The following is a 23,424-nucleotide window of genomic DNA, read 5'->3' on the forward strand; positions in this document are numbered from 1 at the left end:
TTTTTTCACCTGGTTGGGACTTGCTTTACAGATTTCCCCTCTCTCGTTTTTAAGGTACAATACGACTCCCTTGATTTCCTGAATTACATAGGGGGCCTTCAAATTTTGGAGCTAACTTTGCAGTAAAATTGTCTGGGGCACTTGATAAAGAAAATTTCCGCTTCAACACTTTATCCCCAACTTTAAAATCTGCTTCACGGCGTTTTCTATCATAATATAATTTTTGCCTATTTCTTGCCGTATCCGAGTTGTTAACCGCCTGGTCAATAAGTGTTTGCAAGTCTATCTGTTTAAATTCTTGCTCTCTTTGTTGCACAAAGAATAATTTATCTAAAGGCGTAATTAACTTTCGTCCTAAAAATAATTCTGTTGGGGTTTTTCCCGTAGTATCGTGATTTGCCGTTCTTAAAGCATAAGCTAACTCATTTATGTAGCCAAAGTAGTCATGTATCTTGTAGATTTAATCTTTCTAATAATTTCCTCTATAACCGGCAAAGGGTAAACTGGGAATTTAGTAATACAATTAAGTTTTCTGAGATCGATAGCAAACCTCCAAGCCCTTTTATCCGAAGGAGGAAACTCGTTCTTTTTCCTACATAGTACGACTGGACTCGCGTACTCACTATTTATGGGCGTTATTATTGTGTTCTTTAACATTTCCTGAATATGTTCTTCTATGATTTGCTCTTTTTGTTTATCATAGCGACAAGGTTTAGTCCTACAGAGTTTGTTGGCAGTTAACTGTATCTCATGCGTAACTATTTGACAGCTACTAGGCCGTTCTGAAAACAAGTTTTAAAAAGTACTCACCACTTGCTGGATGGCTTGACTTTCATGGTCATTCAAATGGCTAAGGTCAAATTGCGGTTGTTCCACTGGTTCCACCACTCTCCTATCCATCTCCAGCACAATAGAACTTTCCTGAAAATTCAGTTTGGCCTTCGCGGCTTTTAAAAATTCCATACCTAAAATAAGTAGACTTTGCAAATTTTTTACTACAAAAATTAATATTTTAAGGCTTTCGTTCTAAACTTGAATTTTTAAAGATAATTTTCCAATACAGTGACAAGTTTGTCCTTGCGCTGCTATGATTTCTGTGTTTTTATTTTTAAATAATCGAAACCTATTAAAGTTCTTCTTAAAAAACTATCACTCATAAAATTACCTTCTGCTTCTGTATCGATGAGGACTTCTACTGGTACATCGCCAACCAGGACTTGTATAATTGGTAACTGTGAGTTGACCGTATTTAAGTGTCTTCTTGAGGGTTTTTTCAAAACTTCCGGGGTCTGGACCCTCGCTTTCACAGGCCTGTCTACTCGTTTAAAGATTTCCTTTCAACTTCTGCCTTCTGGGTACGCGGACGGTTGTTTTCAAATTTCCTTTTTGGGCCTTGACCTTCGAGCTTCGATGAGTTAGCTTGGTAGCTCTTTCCCCCATAAGAGCGGTTTGCATTTCTGGTCTGCTCATTTGAAGATTGCTTTCGGATACTTTGAGAATACGATGCCCCTCTAGCTTTTTCCGCTATTCTGCGATTTTGAAACTTGACCGCCAATTCGAAGAGCTCCTGCAATGTGCTTGGGTTTCTAATTTCGAAGTAGTCTTGAACAGCAGGTAACAATCTTGGTAAGATTATTTCAATAATCTCCGCTTCGGGTTTCTTCCCATACAGCATATCCGTCAGCTTAATTTTTCGTAGAATAAAGTCCGTCAACTCTTCTATATTCCGTTGATAAAAACTATATAGTTCGGCTTCTAGCCTTGCTCGATCTTTCACTATGGGGAAGGCCTTTAATAACGATTTTTTGAAATTTTCAAATGTATGGCCCCCGAATTCCTCTAATAAAAATTTGCCTATATTCTTCCACCATAGCGTGGCCTGTCCTCTTAGTGCAGATGTGGCGATGGCAGCTTTTTGTCTTTCAGGCACAGGGTAGAGCTGGAAGTGATTGTCGAGGCCTTCTAGAAATATCGCCACCGATTTTTTTCCGTCGAAATTGACGTTTGGCTTGATTGACGCTCTCATCGTCTGGACCAGGTATCCAAATCCTTCCAATTTTCGGCCATTTCAGTTCGATAAGTGTTCGGGCGCCAATGTAATGTTGCGCGCTTCCAACCTGCACGCAACAATAGTGGGGACTGCTGAACCTGGAAATTTGACAGAGTCCTGCGAAGGGTTTAAGTCCCTTTTTATTCAACTTTAGAAATTACAAATGCGTGCTCTTGACGCTCACAATCTACGCCGACCCGGCGGTTAAAAAAAAAATAAGAACCTGAAAAGAAATAATAACTAAGAGTAAGTACGAGAGTCATAGAGACTAAGTACGTACTTAGTCATAGAGACTAAGTACGAGGCTCTTTAAACGTAACTAACCTCACCGCGTTTTACAATACCGCTGCTAATTCAGCAAACTTTGAATATCACGTTGAAATACTAACAATTGGCCGAGACAAGCACACATGCCAAAACGCGTGGTTCTTCAATTTCTAACTAGCCACCTCCACGCTCGTGAAGCAAGAAAGCACACTTTCGAACTCGTTTCCCTTCTATTTAACTCAGATTACTTCCGCTGACAATTTGAATCTTTGCGCGTTCTACTAAAATTTACATACTCTGGCATTGGCAATTCCAGGGGAAAGTAAGGCTTGACAGGAAAGATAGTTTAAACTTAAAATAAATGTTAATTAAAATAAATATAAATCCTACAATTGAACAGGAAATTTTACGGGCATTCAGTTTCGCAAAATATTCATTAGTTTATATATCAAGAGTTCATATATGTACAATATTTGTTGAAGAAATGCATTTACAGTAATTAATGTAACTTTATCGTAAAAATCAAAACTGATCGATTCATTACTATATAATTGTGCAAGAAATAAAATTATTATTGCAAATTTTAAAAAACGATATCTTCCTGCAAAAAGTGTAATATCTTATTACTATTTTTAGGAGTATTTAAATGAACTCACCTTTATAGTTTTGTCAATCGAAGACGACACAATCCCGTTGAAATCATCGATAATCAAAGATTTTATTTTCATGATCCTTGCAATGTGAGCATCTACTTCCTTCAAAAGCTGTCCATCTTTCAGATTCCATATGTACAAAGATTTCCTGATGCCGCCAACGGCATATTGGTTATGCTTTGTTAGAGCTAATGAGCTCTGGGAATGAAACGGTTTTGTCGATATATTCTTGACGTTACTAGGAAGCTGTAATGATACATTTTTGTTAGTTGCGAGATTCCACAAACAAAATCCTACCGGTGTAGTTCCCACTAGAAAATGTTCATCGGGAGAAAGTTCTAGTGCCATGACTCGGATTTCAATTTCTCCTATATCCTTCACTTTATTCCACCCATCTGTGGATGCTTTAAAATGGCAAACGTGGTAAATGTCCTCGAAATCCTGCGTTGCATAAATATCATTACTTTCTTGAACTATATATAAAGCGCTATCAATGGTAAGTTCATTAATACTATTTCCGTTTATTGTTGTTCTTAATAGATGATTGGCTCTTAAGTTCTCTTTGCCTTTCCTGTGACTCGAAAGCGCAATGGAGTAGTTAGCTTCATCCAAAAAATGCACATGTGATATAAAGTATTCTGTTTCTTCAATAGAATTAACTGATAATTTTTCCCCATTTGATTCGTGGAAAGTGACCCATTCTTTTGGTGTCCATGCTATGCCTATATTGTTATAAATATCAATTCCAGTAATAGGTCTGCTTTCAAACATATTTGTCACTATTTCTACATCACCAGATAAAGCATTGAGAATGATAATCTCGTTATGATTTGTATAAGTTATGGCATATTTGTCATCAGCGCTTAGTGCTAAAGCTTGCATGATACCAGGTATCTCAGGATCGACATCACAAGTAATTTCTCCTGTCATAAGATCGAACATGAGGAACTTGTTTGAAACCGTAAGCACAAAACGTTGATCGGAGGTAAGACAAAATCCAAAAATAGCGAAAGGATGACCTTCGAGGGAGTATTTAAGAGGTCCTCCAGGAGTATGTAAAATATGAAAAGCTGGTACTAAAGCACAGTGCTGTGTGCCTAAATTATCACACTGTACTATTAGCCCTTTGACTCTTGAGTATATATCTTTAACTGGCAAAAGCCTTCCAATAATCTGGGAGGCCAACATATCTGGATGTTGGGCTAAGACCACACCACCTAATCTCATGCCGTCAGCTACTATATTCAGTTGCTTGATAAGTTCGCTATCGTTTAGATGCTCCACCATATCTTCAAAATCGGCCAATATTGTTTGTAAGGGACAACAACTAATTTTACTATGAAGCCACATGTAATTGAAAAGAACATTTTCAAAAAGATCTTCATAGCGTAGTGAACGAACTAAATGAAATGGTAACTCTCCAAACTTTCGTTTATTATAACCCGATACACGACCGTCGTTTGTGTAGAAGACTAGGGGTTGTAAAGGGACTTTCCTATCAGCTGTACCTGCTTGTTCCTTGAGGCCGAAACGGTAACGTTGTATTTCTGTGTATTTGAATGGTTTGGGCTTCCCTCCTCCCCATGTTCCGAGAAAATACTCAGCGATGGAAGAATGGAAATACTGTACAAGTTCTGGTTTCACAAAGTAGCGTTCTATAGCAGCATCTCGGAACTGCCTATGGTACCAGTTCAAGACACTAACTCCATCTGCTTCTCTCTCTGAAAGGTAATTTGGTAAGTCTCTACGAATTCTCGTCCAAAGAAGAGGTGGTATTCTTCGAACCGGTGGCATATGATACTGATACACATCATCTAGAACTATATCATCCAAAGATATTAAATCTTCAAGTTCTGTTTCACTTAAGCCACTCTTGGAAGCTGTGATGTAAGATAGAGCATGAGCTACCAGCAACCGCCCATGCTGTTTTTCAATGCGATCGAAGAGTTTCATAATGCTGTCCATTACAGTATAAGCTAAAATAGTTTCTGAAGCTTTTGAATAAGATCGCCATCTCATAACGTCTGCAAATATTAGTTTAATAAATATTGGTAATGTACATTTACTGATTGCTTTTTTCACAACGTTCCACTGATATTTATTGACGTCTCTACCATTCATTTGTAACCAACATTTCATTGTATGTTCTGCCAACTCTTCTCCCAGCGGATGGACTTCTACAAACTGATTTTCATTCCCTAACATTTTCTTCAATAAATGATATTCCTTTGCCTCTCCTTCAGAAGCTGTTGAAATTACGATTTTAACATTGTCGGGAATCCTTGTGGGTAACCACGTTAGCTTATTCGAATCACTTGGACCAGTTAGCTGATCCACTGAATCCAGAAATATGTATAAAGCTTGTTCATATGTAATCTTCGTCAGCAGACGTTTTGTAAAAGCAATAAGAGGTATAAGATCATCAGGTATGCCTTCCCAAGGCATCATATAATTATACATTATTTGTTGACAAACGCTTGTAAGCATTGGTATGACACTAGAGCTATCTGGTGTAGTACCAAGAAAACGAAGAATGAGTATAGGTTTCGTTCCCTTGGGACACCATGTGGTTACCATACTCGCTGCTTTAGCTAAAAGAGACGTCTTTCCGGAACCACCTTTGCCATGAAGGACAAAAGGCTGCACACAGTCTGACTGGATATAACTTTTAATTCGATTCAGCTCATATTCTCTTCCTTGGAATGTAGAAACTGAACTTTTCCCAGCTTGAAGATGCTGTAGTATCTCTGTTACAATGTGTCCTTGGCTACTGAGATCTTCCTTCCTCATAGCACGATCTACCAAACGAGTTATGTGCTTATAGAAATGAGCTGTGAATTCGCGAAGATAATCTTCATGATATTTTACTGCTAGACCTTCTTTACCAGTCCAGTTAATAGTATACCTGTTGAAAGAAAATTAACTTTAAAACATGAATATTACTGAACCATACTAGTGAAGATTTATATACCTTTCGAACAATATTTGATATGAATATTACTTTTCAATATTAATAATACTTTTATAGATTATTTCATAAGCTATGAGGTTAAACATACCATGAAATAAAACAATTGGGCCGAAACTTATTGATCAGACTCCTAATTCTTATGGAATGCCAAATTTCATGAGAGAGAAAATCGTGATCTTCTAAACAGTGCAATTAGGTATTCATAAAATCTTAACTCAGTTAGCTCTGCTGGTCAAGGCAATCTCAAAATATCTGAATTGTCCAGAATCTGTTCAGACACTTCCCGCTATTAGTAACCAAGACCAAATTAAGATTAGTGTTGGCGCCGCTGGCTGCACAATATCTTCTATTTAGCGAATATCTTTATTTGGGCTACTACACGAATCTATTTCGAAATTTTCATTGCAAATCGTTTGGTAGATGTATCAATACAAACATAAGAAACTCAGAACGTAATCTTGGTACGTTTTTCAGAAAATATGTTACTGCCCTCAAAATTCAACTTTTTTAAAATAATGCAATTTAATCTGAACACTCTGAAGTCTTATAGAGAGGAATAGGTTTGTCAAAATTTAGTTTTCCATGATGTTAATCATATCAAATCCTGAAGCTGACCCAAATGTTTTTCAAAAATATAAAAAAAGCAGTCTTTAGGACGTAAATAATTAATAATACAAATTTTATTAATTTTTCTTTCGGCTACCAGGTGGTCAAAATAGAGAGGATGATGGGAAAGATAGAGAATGATTGAAGGGATGCAGCATCAAAATTTACAATACTTCTGTATTTCCCAGTCAACCATTTTTGTCAAACAAGAGCTGTCGTCAAATACCGCGTGGCGTCCTAACACTTTCATAAGATCTTTGTTTTAGTTTTTACGTTTCGGCTATCCGATCCTCAGTTAGCCAATTTAATTTTTATTAAGTTGACTACTATTTCTCTGTTATTCTGTCACATTTTGAAGAAAGGATTATTAAAATTTTGGATCTGCCTTCTATAGAACAACAAGCAGTGGAGCATTTTCAAATGTACGGGGCTAGTAATACTGCTACCCATATTCAAAGCATTGAAAGTATGGGGTTGGATAAAATGGCGCTGCGAACAAGTATAACATTCATTTTTCGTCTAGTTCATAGTGTATATGACTATATTATTGTTTTCTATGTTGCGCCTAGTTCACAATGAATACAACTATATTATTAAGTAATGTTAAGAAATTTCGCCTTCCACGATCACTGGCGTAAGTCTTAATGAATTTATTAAATAATCTCAAAGGTTGAGTTTCTGTTTATTAAATCTGTGATTATCTAATTAAAGATTGATCTATTCCTTTACACATCCGTCAGAATTGTTTGGCGGAATGTTAATAGGTCATATTGTTGATAAGCAAAACCATGGTTTTAAACATTTCATTTAATACCTCTATGTACGTCTGCCGAGTAAATTTTTCTAATTATTTCAGCAGTGTTATTAGTGAGAACACTACGAACTAATACCTTTTATTATATATTTTTAATAGAAACTTAAAAGTAAAAAATAACTTACTTCACCATATTAGAAGCTTCTATTTTTGCCGGAAGCCTGACATCTCGAAGATCAGTTAACAACCTTTGAGCTTCTATGTCGACTGTCCTTCCCAAGGTGTCGATGAATTTGCTGACTTCTTTAAGATTCGTCATATCCACAGCGTTAATTTGCCGAATGTATGCCAGGCAGTGGTTCCTTGTATTGGAAACTTTGAGAATTCCATTTATGACTTCACGTTCTGTCACTAGAGGGCAGCATCAAAAACCTTCACTGTTTTTATGATACAATTATCAATATTTCAGCACTTTAAAAAGCGAAAATGCTGGCATCTTAACCAAAAATCTACATTAATAATTTTAATACTTAATTATAATGTTGTTAATGATTAGGCCAAATGACCTATTAATCTCGAAACACGATTTCACATTGATTCACAATTTCACATTTCATTCGAGTCCCTTGCCATTCAGGAAAATGTAAAATATTTACCTTTTTAATTTAATCTGTTTGTTATTTATTAACAAACTAAGATCTTTAAAAGCAGATGCAATTTTAAAGATATTGTTATTATTATCATTATTTTTTACTATTTTTTAATTTCACTGATTAAATAAAAATGCGTTTAAATCAATATAAACTTAATTAAAAACATTAAATATTTCTAGAAAATTAAATTATATATTTTTTAACTTTTTAAATCTAGAGAAGATATATCACATTCCAACGTTAGCCTAAATGTACTATATTCACCTAGTATCCGATAAAACGTTTCTCTTTTCCTTCTGGACCATCTCCGTGTATAATTTCTACTGATAAACCATATTAAACGTTAAAAAACTCTTTTTGGTCGCCCTTAAAATCTGAATGCTTTTTAATTTTTTTCTTTTGTTTCATATTCTGATTTCAAAAGACAACATAAAATTGTTAACGGAAAGGAATACCATCATAAAATGGATAAGGCAAACAAAATTATGTTAATTATTATAACGATTGATATTATTTAACGTTCTAATCATTTAAGAGCTATTGTAAGGTCCTAAAAGCAGAAATGACAGCAAGCCTACATGGAAAAGTTACAAAATGATACTCAGTGACATAATTTAACGTTTCATTTCATGTTTTAAATTATTTGTAGCAGCAAAAGGCACTTTTTTAATGAATTAACATTATTTTTACTTCATTATATTTTTTTAATTATACATACGTAAACAGCGATACCTATCTAGTTTTATGGAAACTTTTGACAGCATACGAGCGGTTAAAAATTTGCTCATGACTTTTGATATTCGGCTTAATTATAAGGTGGGGAGAGAAGACTTGCTCCTGCTTTGTTAGAGTATCAACTATCCATATGTAGACTTAAGTAAGTTACTGTCGTAGGACCGATGAACATCAGATTATGTAATTTGCAAACTTTGACCAAAAAAGATCCTTTTTATATCTTCAGTATTATTGTTACTCAGCTCTAAAATTATTCATCATTAAATGCTATAAATACTACCAATAAAAGAAAATGAAATTTATTTATATAATCTGCATGTTTTTAATGTTACTTTTACGAAGCTGTTTTACGCAAGAGATATTCACTCACCAGACATCATGTAATTGTGCATTGCCTCAAGATCTATTTTCTCAGACACATAAAGAGAGTGTGCAGCTTTCCGTAGGAGTTTCTGAAGCTTTTCTAGTGTGTCCCACCAAGTGGCTTGGTCGGCAGCTTGGAGCTTTGGGGCGCGCTAGAAGAAGACAATAATGCATGTCACTCTTCAACTGGCAAGCAGTTAAAATTGTGATCTCAGAGAATAAAATATAATAGCCTCTTATTTATATTTTATTTTTGTATTATTTAGAGCAAGGCATTTTATTTGTAGTTCAGCAGCACAGAAAATAACCTACTTGAAAAAACAATCATTGATTTATTGATTATCTTAGCACAACCGAGTGATTCTGCAAAGTTTTATTGTTGAACCCATTAGAACAAAGAGACGAAAGAAAGAAGTATTTGAAGAAAACAGTTTCACCACTATTCGTCTTCAACGTGCAAACTTTAATTCTGTATGCTTCATGATATATTCATAGGGTTTTTGGAAGATTTCACAGACGTAAAAGAATATAGTTCAGAATATGTTAAATCTAGCAAATAATGAAATGTTTAACAGAAGTTAAGCAGTTTTTTCTAGTTGAGGGCTTGACGATAATTTTGTTACGTAAAAGGACAATAGAACTCCGCTATGTGATATAGTGTCTTCTGACTGACACGATGGACTCTTTCTTCAGAAATCGGTTTTTATAGAATATGTGTTTTAATTTTCCCCTCTAAACATAAATTTCTCATGAATTATCTCTCCTAATCAAAAAATTAAAAATAAAATTTTAACTTAATCTTTGCTTACAAGCCTGAGAATTCACTAAACGATGCGAAATTTCTCTTACTCACGCAGATGGTCGTTGGTATCTCTCTGAGTTGTAAGTAACATACAACTTCCTTCACCAGTATAGCAGAATGGGCATTACAACGATACTTGATCCCCGATCAAAAAGCGTATGAAAATCAATTAATAGAATTTTGAAATCCTATAGCGCATTCAATAATATGTGTTTTTGCAAAAACTGGAAACACATAATCATTTTCAGCCATTTTGCTTTAAGAAGTGATTTTCTAAATGTAGATTTCTTAAGTATACCTATGGTAAAATTTTCTATTATTTGTAACTTAAAAAATTTATTTGTCTGTTATTTGTACTAGTGTGATTTTTATAGTAAATAAGCTTTGCTTTTTTACTCTTCCAAACGGGATTTTTGTTTAAGTACACAATAGGGATAACTGATTCCATTTTTTTAGGGTATATGGTTCTGTGTCTCAAAGACCCTAATGAGTGAATTCCAAGTACTAAAGACGTAACCAAATTGGTTTCTTAAAGTTTTTGTTTAGTTCATTCATAATGTTTCACTGTGAGCGTGTAAGGTTTATCCTAAGGTTTTAACAGTTATCTTTCGTTAAAGCTACTTTCATGTCCCTTCTAATTTCAGCTTACAAATTTCCTGCCAGAGTGTTGTTTTCAGAATTGCGGTTAAATGCAATTGAAGTAAGAGCAGTACTTAAAGTCGAAATTCCACTTACTTCGTCAGAGAGCCAGAGATTCTGACTAGCACGCGTTCGTCTTTTGACTACACTCTCTCTAGCTTTTACTACGCTCGGCCATATTTCAGACTCTTGATAGCTTCGCCGTTTAATTAGCATTTAAGGGGCCAACTTCTGCAGAATTTGATACCTTCGGCTATATCTTTTTAGTTAAGCATTAGTTGAATTTTATTTATTAATATTCTTGAGTTCAAGCCTAAGTGGAGGCGTTTATGTACGTCCTGAGAAAGGGCCATTTGCGAAATTTTGAGCAATAAAGGGTAATTAACCCTTCTCAAGTTTACGTATCTGTCTACTGAATTAAAGCGATTATTCGCTTACCAGTTCACAAGTTCCACACATTTAGCTATAAATTCTAGGTTGGAACATTACATTGGCGCCCTTATAATTGTGACGAACTATGCCGTTAGAAAACGAAAAGTTTTCATTGACCCCTCCGAACTTTCAGGTCCCTCAGACATCAGCAAATCCGATGGAGGGATTCGGATTCATTGTCGAAACAATGCGATCCGCAATGAAGCCAGCCGCAACATTCGATAGCAAAGGCTCGATGATGACTTTCCTGGAGCAGCTGGATCTACATTTTACCTTGTATCCAGTGAACCAGCTGCAAAAAGTTACAATAGCTACGACGAACCTAAAAGGCTAAGCTCTCAGCTGGAATAAAGGAATTGGCAAGTTTTTGTTGGGGGATCCAGGTTCGAAGCGTTACAATTGGGAAAATTTCAAGGTAGCGCTGTAAAATCATTTCCATTTGTGAAAGACCATGCGAAGCTAGAATCAGAATTGTTTAGTAAGTACCAGACGAATTTCGGAGACGTAACAGATTTTATCTTAAGAAAAATTCAAATTATCAATTTACTATATGGAAAGAGGCCGGATAGCGAGCTTATTGAAGTGATATTACCGCGTTTACTCCCGTCAATCAGTTCAGGACTTTCTTGAAATCAGAAACCCGTAAACATTGAAAAACTTGCTCCAATTAGCAATAATAAAGTTCCAGAGTGAGTGAGTGCACTGCTATAATGGCTTCCGACCACGAACATGAACCAAAAATAAAGTTCCAAGAACGCACGTGCAAATCAGTTTCGCCAGTATTCAAGGTTTTCTCTGCAGAAGAAACCTCAAGGTCAGCAGAATTCGTATCGGCAGACGGGGAAAAGTGAAAAGCCCGATAACAGAAAGACTGGTAACTCTACTTTCGGATGTAAAAAGCAACATAAAAAAGGAGCGGACAAGGAGAAGTTAAACTAAACGCGATGATCGAACAGGGGGCCCCGTCACCGAGTGGGAAGAAAGGTTCCTCAGAAAATCCACTTGAACACTAGTAGTGGTACAAAATTTGGCCTTGCCAGAGATACATATTTTACTGAATAATGTTCCGACTCCTGCCCTTCTCGATACAGAAGCTCAGTATAGTTTATTCTCGCAAAAGCTTTTTAAAAAGCATTTTCGTCGTGATAGACTGTTCAAAACAACGGGATAATGGGTAATTGCCCTCCAGGGAAAACAATGCGTTTGTATGGGAAAAATCGGGTTGCATGTGCAAATTAAAAACGAAGTACAAAAAGTCAACTTTCTAATAGTAAAGGATCTGTTAACTTCAGTAATCTTGGGAGTTGATTTCTTACGCTCAGCTAGCGTGAATCTTAATTTCTAGAATTAACTTTGCAGGTACACATGGACGCTGTGGAAGAAGAGGAGGGGGCAATGGCGAAAGTGGCTTTGATCGCCTTGGACTAGAAGAAAAGAAAAAGCCTAAAAATTGGTAAGAAATTTTTATACATTATTCAACGACAAACCTGGCTTCTGTCAAGTGGTTTCCCATGCCAATGACACAGGAAACGCCCCTCCAGTCCGGTCTAAGCCGTATAGGTATGACGGCGTAAAGGAATGTATCCTGGTTACTAATTACTTCTAAATGCTAACGCAATTTGGAACTTACCTTTGAATTTTGAAATATTACTTTGGTAGAATTTTACAGTAGCAATATTTATTAAAATGTCAGATTCAAATTTTACATGAATTTTTTCAGTTTCCTGTGACATTAAAAATTTCTTTCTTATAAGATGATAATTTAGCTCTTCTGTAGATAATGAAGCTTTTGTTGATTACATTAAAAATAACAAAAACTGCTCAATAATATTTAATAATATTAAATTTAATTATGCACATGAAGTACAGTGGCATGTGCAAGCAAAAATTTCTTAAAAACTACTACCATTAAAAAATTATTTTCTTCATTTTAATGTAAAAATTCTTCTGGTATTTTATGCCTGGATTTACATACTTTTAATATATTGCCTTAATTTCTTTGACATATTTTAATATGCACGTATATAGGTTCTCACAGATATCACAAAAAATTCTATATACACCACTGGCCATTAAAATTCCAACACCGTGAAGGAAAGTAAATAAAAAAAAAGATATTTATTGTACACAAACAGTATGCCATGAATACAAAATGATTAAATTTATAAGCAGTTTAGAAGTTTACAGGGCTACGATATTAGTAGAAACAGCTACCATCCCTGGTAGGTAAAACGGCACTTGCCCCATTAGGCATAGAGTCAAACTGGGCTTGGATAACCAAAACGGACAACTCATTCCATGTTGCTTCAAGTCTACGCCACACTTCATCAACCATATTAGCTGGAGAGGGGTGGCCGGCCAGCCTCTTAGCAACATATGACCAAATGTTTTCAACAAGTGACAGATCTGGAGACTGGAAGGCCAGGCCAGCAGTCGAATACCCTGTGTATCAAGGAAGGTCAGAACACAACATGCAACATGTGGTTTTGTAGTATCTTGTTGGATGACAGCGTCTGGGAGCCTCGAAGATAGTGCGAAACCACTAGACGTAAGTTATCAGAAATGCACCGATCTGTGTTAAAACTGTTGTTGATCTGAACTAGAGATGTGCGCATCGTGTACCCAATGGATGCCCAAATGATTACACCAGGTCCAGGGCCCCTGTGCCAATATCGAATGCAAGCAGGCGATGTGTGGTCTCCTCGGACACTCCAGACATGTATACGGCCATCAGAATACTGCATACAGAACCAGAACTCGTCTGAAAAGGCGACATTGTGCCAGTCTTATATTCAGCTTTACCGTTTGGTGCACCAGAGATGCCATCTCTCTCTATGCTGTATTGTCATGGGAAGACTAAGCAATGGTCGCAGTGCTGATAGTCCACACTGCTGCAAACATCGACAGACCGAATTAGCTGATACTGGGCATGCTGCAAACATGCCCATTTCTTGACTAATGGTCCGTGATGTGGTCGTAGAGTATTGCATGGCTGACATCACATTATGTCTGTCCTCTTGGGCGTTAGTCATGGGAGGGCATTGAGATCCTGCATGCTGTTCAGTATGACCCTCAGCAACCTATTGATTCCATATTCACATGACAGTAGTTGGATGTCGACCAGTGTGACGGGTGATATCACAGAACGATAATCCACATTCTCATTAGGCAACGATCCTGATTCTATCGAATTCCGACACTTGCTTGTAAACATTTCCTCTTCTTATTCGAGGCATAACATGATATTCTGAGCAAACTCCAATCTTACAAAGCGCTTTCCAAATGAAAAATCTACAGCACTACTTTTCTTTTACGCAGTGCTTTAGACGTCCTTTCTCCCTCCTGCATCGTCTAAATGTGCTGAAATACTAATCATTTGCACATCCCAGCTTCTTTTTCCCTTCACCTGATTTTGACGTTCGTCAGATCATTCCTCTACGGTGTTGTAATTTTAATGGCCAGCAGTGTATATACGGCCTTGCCGATTAGAGAGTTAAAAAGCAAGAAAATATTTGTTTCTAAATTAATATTAGTTAAGTGATTAACTAATAAATTAACTAACTTAAGTGATTAACTACAAAGTGAATAACTGTATCTGTTGTGAATGGTTTCTTGTCAAGAAAAAGATATAAATTTCTATTCAAAAGTGAGCTAGCTTGAAAGCAAAGAAAGCTGTGAGCGCCTTAATATTTTAGGTTAAGTAAACTGTGAACTAAAAGTTGCCTTTATTGTAAATTAGTGCTGAGTAAAAAATGTTAAAACGAAGCGCACGTAAAAGAATAGGTAAGTTAAGTTTCAACTTCAAAACCCTTTTCTGTGGAATATCTTTACCAATGTAAATAAAAAAGAATCTGAAATTAATGAATACTTTAAAAATCTGTAATCTGGAGACAGATGCCAGAATGAATTTCTAAAATTTTAAGAAAATACATTTGTTTAAAAACTTGTCCAGAAGTAGGTAAAAAAGAAAAAGATGAAGATTTTAAAATTTTGATTACAAAAAAAAAAAAAAAAAAAATATTCAGGGTGCTAAAATAAATGGAGTTCATGTTGTTCCTTAAATCGAAAAGCAACTTTTTATGCATTTGTTACAGTCATTCTTATAATTCAAATTCTAAGAATATAACAAAGCAACAAAAGAAAACCGAAAGAAGTAACAAAAAGTAGTTAACCAGAAATTATGCCAAACATTTCCCCATCAAACGTTTAAAATACTCTTTTATCTGGCAAATGATCAAACTATACTACTAAATGGTATATTTTCATGATAACAAAGAATGATAACAAATGCATGGAAACTGAATATAAAGAATTTCTCCTAGTTGCATAACTTGAAAACTGACTTATAAATGCTTTTATATTGTAGTATATCATTACATATTCACTAGCTTTTCCTAGGTTCTCTTGTTTTCGCACAATTGGTTTCAACAGAATTAATTTTATATATTGTGGCACATTCTGTAGACAAATGTAGTACATGAATGTCACTTACCATTACATTTCATATACTACTCACCTAACTTTACTTACATTTCATATGTTAGACAATAACTTATAAATGCTTTCACATTGTTATTATATTTATAAGTTCTTTCTGAATTCAATATAATTAATTTTATGTGGTATGCTATGTAAATAAACATAACACAAGATACATCACCTCCTATCATATTTCAAATATTGTTAATCTCAATGTAATTTACACTTATATGCTAGAAAATAATTTAGGATATCCTCATGAATTATAATATACCACTCTTTTTGCTAAAATCAGTTTTTGTTTAGTTGCTTTCAAAAGTATGAAATGCTGTACACAAACATTATTCACAATACATCACTTTCTATTACATTGCTAACCTATTTTTACTTAAATTTCACATGTTACTGCTTAAAAACTTGTTGCTTTAGTTATTCTATATAGCAATGTCAATAAAATATTAAGTAAGAGTAAATATATATCAAAACTTATATTTATTAAATTTTAAACAGCTTCTAATTTTGATTATGGCATCATTTTGAATATATTTTAATATTTAAGAAAAAATTTATAATTAAATCAATAAAATATATTTTTGTTATTCTGTATAATATTTCATATAGCTGATTAAATATCTGAGCTTTCCATGTCATCACCACCATAATGTAACACTTCCTTTAGATGATCTGCTGCTTGCAGTTTTTTCTTGTCATGATTATGTCCAAGGACATGAGTTTGTTTCATCTACATGCATGTTTAGATTTAGATATAACCACATATTTTAAACATACAGCAAACGAACTTCGTTACGGCGCTAATACAAAGTTGAAAGTAGATGTTCTTGGCACCCAAGGGGAAAATAATATACATTTTGCCGTTCTTACAGTAAAAAGGAATTTATTGGCTCACATGGCGAAAAATGTATGGAAACCATAATGTGCCAGTCTTTTAAATACCCTTGAAATGTTCATGCATAAAGCAAAAATTCACCTAATTTAGTTTTTTTACGTATTTTACTTACTTACATTATTTTTTATTTTGGGGAATAAACAATGAAACTTCTAATTTTTGAAGAAAATTCGTGCTGCCTAGAAGCTGCTAGCCCGTTTGTTCCTTTACCCGCTACTAGTGACGTCACGATCGCAGTGTCGAGGCCTTGTTTTTCCGGTAGTGACGACTTAGCTCCTTGATAGCTTCGCCGTTATTTAGAGCTAAGGGGCCAACTCTGTTAGAATTCTGATAGTTCGGCTATATTGTTTTAGTTAAGATTAGTTAAGTTTTAATTTCTTAGTTTTTGAGTTCAAGCCCGAGTGGAGGCTTTATTGTAAAACTCCAAGCAGGAGTTCTGTGAAATTAATTTGGAATAATAAAGGGTCTTTAACCCTTCTCAAGTTCTATTTACTGTCACACGAACTCAAGCTATTATTTGGTTACCAATTCTTAAGATTCTTTAACTTAAAAGTACACAAGTTAGAATCTTACAAACTCAAGGATTTCAAAGCGAGCAATGGCAACATTGTACATAAAAACACATTTTTATCTCCAGCGCACGAGACTGTGTATCGGAAATTCTAAGGATATGCTCATTTTAAAATTATTTGCTTTTGAACTAAATTTTATGGTTTAAGTACGAAGAATATGATATTTCATAAATAAAGGTAACACACAAAATGTTAAAAAAAAGTCCCTTTGGACGTAATTTAAAATCTGAAACTTTTCAGATTTTGTTTATTTTTATTTATTTTCTAGGCGATGATTTGCTAATCGCTGTCTTACCTTGTTATTGAAATGAACGAGAATAGAGCTGATTGGTTGTAGAACAAAGACCGATGGCACTGCATTGGTATCCTCTCGGTACCACCGATCCAAAAGGGATGTATCTAATGACATAAGACTTAGTACGTCTCTGATTAATCGAAATTCCTTTCCGTCAATGATGGTCGGTATGGGCCGGTATCCATACTTTTGCCCCAGGAATGTCTGTGAAGGAAATATTGTTTAAAAAACATTAAATAAGAACTTCGAAAGATGTTTGAACACTATAACGAATCCTCGTATATAACTGATGAACCTTTTGATCCCATCCAGTTTCGTATACTTTTATAGCGAACTTCCAAGAGTACGAAAATCGGATATAGCAAATTGTATGGATGTCTTCGATTAAAACTTTTTTTACTTTTCATACTTTTTCAGAATCTCTGCAAGTTTTAACGAAAAGGTTACTAACCATTTAAATCATTCAGGCTTAGGATATTAGGATCCATATACCATTCGTAAAAGAAAATACCTTTACGTTAATTTTATTCATCTTCACCCCACTGTTCTCTGTTTCAAACAAAGGTTATGCGAGAGAGCTTCTATAAAATCATAGAAGGAAGAGGGTATAATAAACATATCTTAGCTCGCCATACGGTGTGCATGACCAATGAAGCAATAAAATTTTAATGAGTTCTTTGGTTCTATTGAAGTTCTGTGACTGAGCTGTCAGACAGAGCTATATTCAAGGTGCATGCTCCGATGTAAATTTTGAAATTTACTCTATTCAGAGCAACAGAAAATAATAGTTTTTATAAGTCTGCGTCTTTAAAGTTCTTCTTTTAGGAATGAAAAGATTTGATTTTTATTATTTTGTTTTGTTTGAGTACAAATGACCTTTAAGTTCTGTCTTCGAAACTGGACTTTCGAATTCTTTAAACATAAATTTCAAGATCATAAGATATTCTTTGCGAGGATTACTGAATCTTTATGTTGCAAACATACATATTCTCAATCTATATTCGTCCTCTGTCCCGTCACTTGAAATTAGTAAAGACATTTAAATATTATGAATAACATAAATTGATAATTTAAAAAGAACTGAATTCCAAAAACTGAAAAATCAATCTGCAAAATGCCTCGAAGTGCCTATCATTAAAGGTTTAAAAATTTAGTGTATGCCTATAATAATTCAAAAAAAAATAATAATCCATCAGAAATCAGAGATGTTATAAAGGGCTTTCTCCCTCCTTTCTGCATGCCTTCGTGTTGTAATGGTAAGCACAGTGGGCGCATATTCGAGAAGTACAGTTTCGAGTGACAGCGAAGGCATTGCTCATTTTTCACGTCTCCTGCTTCCAAATAACCTAATGAGTCTACAGTGGGTACTAAAAGATGATGGACAATAATTCGTCACCACAAGGATTTGGCGATTGGGTTCCCTAATACCCATTCTCTCTTTAAAAGGTGGAGTATGTAAGGTATTCTCCCTCCTTCCAGCATGCCTTCATGGTGTAACGGTAGCACACTCATCGGCGCGTATTCGAGACGTCCAAGTTCGAGTCCCGGCGAGGGTACTTCACACTTTTCACGTCATCTGCTTCAAAATAACCTAATGTCTCTACAGTGGCGCCCGAACTAAAAAGGTGTGGTGGATGATGATTCTTCACTGCCAAGATTAGGCGACGGGGTTCCCCAATCTCCAGTCGCCCTTTAAAAGGAAGAGTATATAGGGTATTTTCTCCCTCCTTTCTGCATGCCTTCGTGGTGTAACTGTGGCACACTTGGCGAGTATTCGAGGGGTCCAAATTCGAGTCTCGGAGAGGGTATTGCTCATTCTTCATGTTTCCTGCTTAAAATCCTAATGACTCTACAATGTAAAATACAAAATCTTTTTTTCAAAATGGGAAAACCAGATTGTAGAAAAAGTATTTGTAATAATATTAGCTTTTATAAGTAACAACACAGGGGTTTTTAAAATCTCAGCAAAATTTTGTTATTCTTTACACTAACAGAGTTCAATTTATCCTGATTTTTAGTTAAATATATCCAAACTGTGTTACATCGAAATATTTATTTTAATTAATTATTTCAAAAACATCATTAGCCATAAAGGCATTATTATTTGAAAATTCCAATAAAAAGAATTCATTAGAATGATAAGCTGAAGTTATACTTACCACAAAATTGGGGCCCATGGACAATCTTTGGCAATTCTCAATTTCTCTCATACACAGATCCGTCGTCATATGATCGTCCGTAGCTTCGTCTCTTACACCCCAACGCATGTCAACAACCTAACATGGTGGCATTGAAGAAAAACATGATATATAATTCATAAAGATCCCTTCTTCAGTTTCGTACACAATTTAAGTCTCTGTACCTTTATATTAAACCCTTACTTTGACATGTAAAGGGTCTAAACTAATTATTTTTTTAAACATGCTACAGATTGTCTTCTGAAGCCTTTTTAAGTTAACTGTGTCTAGAATATAGTACTTACTTAATTACATTTCATTAATATTATGAGTGCTATCTCAAGCGAATATAAAAATACCAAGTAAAAAATTCACCTTTTCGACTTTGATTAGAGCTCTTTGTCTAAAAGGACATATTTGGTACTATCAGCATTCTTTGTAAGTAATCCTACTTTTATTTGTTAATGCTTTTGAATACCTCTTATTTGCAGGCATATATAATATGGCAGCACAGTTTGAAACAAATCAGTATCAGATCCACAAAGATCTACCCCATACCCTACTGCATAATTTATTCCTTTACACATAATTCACCTTTATATTAAGTAAGATGATGTGGTGACATACTAACATAGTGATGAATCAGTCGTAGAGAAGTTTCATAGTAGGAAGTTCGAAATTTGCGCTTGAAAAGTAAATATAGATTGTATTTACTTTCTAGTTCAATATTAGAAAAGCAAAAAATTCACTATGTAAGCGCTTTTCAATCTTTGGTCCGCGAACTTCGCTTGTGGTCTTCGTAGATTTCAAAAGTAGAAAAATAAAATTCAATTTTACTACGTATACCACACTACAGCTGAAGATCTTAAAGTCTAGATATTACGCATGGCATTCATTTACCATGTTTTCTTCCACGACTGGCAATTTATGAAATTTATTACTAGTTACCCTACCACGGACATTCTATTCTAGTCTTAGCTACAAATGATAGATTTAAGTTGTGTAACTATGGTACTTCTTACCAGCATATATCCAGACACAGAACAGCTGTGCAAGAATCTGTAGGCTTATCCATCTCATTAATGTGAGCACCAGCATTTATATAATTTTTAATTAAGAAGATAAATAGTATTCAAACTTTAATAGTCTTTAATTATTCAAAATAAATATAAATTTTCTTCTGTTAACTTAATTACTTAATATCAATACATAATTTATTTAATTTTATTTTAGAAACATACGCTATAAAACTGCTTTTAAATTGGAATGGGACAAGAGTAATTGTGGTCTTCTAAACATTATAATTTATAAAAGTATTCCCTCTTGAAAAAAGTTTGAGAACCGCTGCGCTGTGTTATTTTGATGGAGTACTTTTGCAGCAAAAATTAAAGTGCTTGTATTATTTATCATGGTTACGAATGGGTTTTATTTCAAAATATGAGGTTGAGCCATAAGTATTTGAATAAGAAAATTTCAGTTTTTTTCAATAGAACTTTTTCAAAGTTTATTAAAATATTGATGCCATAAATTCGATAAACTTAATTTTCAGTCTCTTCATTGATTAAGATTAAAATTTAGTCATCAGCTCTAGTTTTGCTTAAGTAAAAATAATTTTTTCTTCCGGAAGGTTCTAGCAGGTCATTGCATGATACTTATCTCAAATGCGAAATTAATGTTTACTTCAAAATAACAGGGAAATTTTGGCAGTGAGAAAAGACTGTATTAATCAATCAAGAACACAATTTTATTCAATTAAAACACAATTAAAAAACAAGTTATACACTTTATTGAACACTAAAGCTATTAAGCATGTGCAGATATTTATCAAAGCATCAAAAATATATTTGCTTTATTATTTAAATTTAAATAAAATGGGATATATTTGCGAAGGAAATATCACATATAATGTCTTGATCACATGCATATAAACTGTTTAAAGAATTATTTTTGCGGCAAAGAGTGTTAAAACATTGAAAGTAAAATTTCCGTAACTTAAGCTGCATCTTTCATCCAATGTTTTTAAAGAAAAATATTTTTCATAAATATGTATTACCTCAAAAGTTAATTAAAGACTCATTACTATTTTTTTTTAAATCAAACGTACTCTTTGTTACAAAAAATTTTTTTTTGGAAGTGCAAAAAAGAAAGAAATATATTTTATACTCTCTTAATAGTTAATTTCTTTAGTGGCACTCAAAAACTAATTCAAACACTAATAGACAAATTTTGTAATGGCATAAATGCAACGTTTTGTAATAGCTTTCAATAAAATCGCCACGGTCTGGGTTCTAAGCTATATTTTCCTAAATTATATTTAAATTCTGGAATTATAAATTCATTTAGTCTCTTCATTATAATTTTTGGTCAAGTAGCTAGTATAATTAACCTGTAAATGAAATTTCAAGTGCACCACATTTTTATCATTTTATTACACATATGCTGTCAGCAAAGTATTTTTTAATAAACTAGTAAGGATAATTTGAATAGGAACATAAAATTTTTAAATCTTACTTAATGCATAAAATTTTATAAACAAAAATGTATTCGATGAAAACATAAATTTGTAGAATGCAGGAAACCTTGGAAAAGATAAATATATGTACATTATTTATGCATTTAATATATATGTACAAGTATTATAGAATAATTTTTAAATATAAAATAATAAATTCTAGAGCTTAACAGCTTAGAGTGAAAAATTTATTGATTTTACAAAATAAAATGTTTTAACTAGAAAAAAATTATACTATTCTGGAAACTGAAAACAAACTATTGCAAAATGTATACATATATATATAAACACATGAATTTACTTAGCGTATTACATATTTATTAAAATACGTACATGTTTTTATTCACAAATTTTGTTTCTTTTGCTTTACACTATTTTGTAAGATGAATCTAATATACATCACAAATTGGTATCAAACCTGTGAAATATTAAATCTACTTAAAAATTATATATGACTTTAAATTTTAAAATTACATAACAAAATAAAAACTTATTTGCATTATAAACAAACTTATTTGCTGCAACATACTCTTACGGCAGTCAGTATTTTTCATCAGGCTTGTTAATTTTTATCCCGGAAAATACTAATCAAACCTAAATTGCTTCTGAAATGTAACATATCGACTTTGGTCTAATTATCATTCCCTTACAGGTTTTAAAATCTTTAAAGGTAGCGCATGTTTAAAATTGTCATGCCTACATACACATAAACACACTAAACACGCTGTTTTATTTGTTTCCTTCAAGTAGTATGAATCTATTCATGTATTTTCGCAGAGATAAAATTGTGATTATTACAAAATTGAACGCAACTTGTACCAAAATATAGCTCAACCCTAGCAAAAGACATCAAACTGATAAGTATTGAACAATTTTAGCTTTGGAAATACTTGAACAAACTTGTGTGTTCTCTCTTTTCTGGTCTATAAACTGAACAATTTGCTTTTGATTTCTTCTAAACTTTATACAAGTGATTAACATTTGCAACTTATTCCTAAAACTGCAAATACATTACTTAATTCCCTTATAGCCTAAAACATTCTTGAAGTGGTATGTCTAAAAACTGAACTTTGGCTATATTCAGTATCAAGATGAATTATGGCCCAAAAAATTAATAATATTTTACAAAATGAATGAAGCAACTAAACCATATTTGTCATTGCTCTATTTTTATATTTAATATATTTGCTTTAGAAATTTTTTATAAACTAACAAAACACAAATTTCTGATTTGCAGAGCATAAATGTAACTTGCTTAAAGAAGCTGGCACTTGCATTAAATTGCATAATTAAACAACAAAGAGGTAGAAATCATGTAATCTTAAGTACTAGAAGTCAAATTTAAGCTTTATTTATTTAATTCTAAGACTTTATTCTCATTGTCGAGTAAACTCCTAAGATGAAAGCTGTCTTTCTAATCACCTGTTGAGCACCAAGAAGTATTTAAGCATTTTACTTATTTAATTAAGATTTGTATAATTATTCAGATTGAATGAAAACGGGCTTGACCGAAAAAAAAAATAAAAAAAAATAAAAAATAAAAAAGAACAGGAAATC

General features: G+C 33.7%; 1 protein-coding gene across 1 annotated transcript in view; it reads right to left on the reverse strand.

Moving 5' to 3' along the window:
* The window catches only part of LOC118192991 (NACHT and WD repeat domain-containing protein 2), a 36,824-nt gene extending 17,379 nt beyond the window's left edge, over positions 1-19,445 (reverse strand). The window contains exons 1-5 of the mRNA XM_035364019.2: positions 19,338-19,445; positions 17,179-17,382; positions 9,060-9,204; positions 7,487-7,712; positions 2,974-5,875 (exon numbers count right to left, since the gene is read on the reverse strand). Of these exons, the coding sequence (XP_035219910.2) occupies positions 2,974-5,875; positions 7,487-7,712; positions 9,060-9,204; positions 17,179-17,382; positions 19,338-19,445 (3,585 nt within the window). The remainder of the gene's footprint in view (positions 1-2,973; positions 5,876-7,486; positions 7,713-9,059; positions 9,205-17,178; positions 17,383-19,337) is intronic.
* Between the last annotated feature and the right edge of the window lie 3,979 nt (positions 19,446-23,424).

Source organism: Stegodyphus dumicola, chromosome 2 (assembly GCF_044657685.1).
Source record: "Stegodyphus dumicola isolate Sdum_Otavi_A_Nest chromosome 2, ASM4465768v1".
NCBI classification, from domain to species: Eukaryota; Metazoa; Arthropoda; class Arachnida; order Araneae; family Eresidae; genus Stegodyphus; species Stegodyphus dumicola.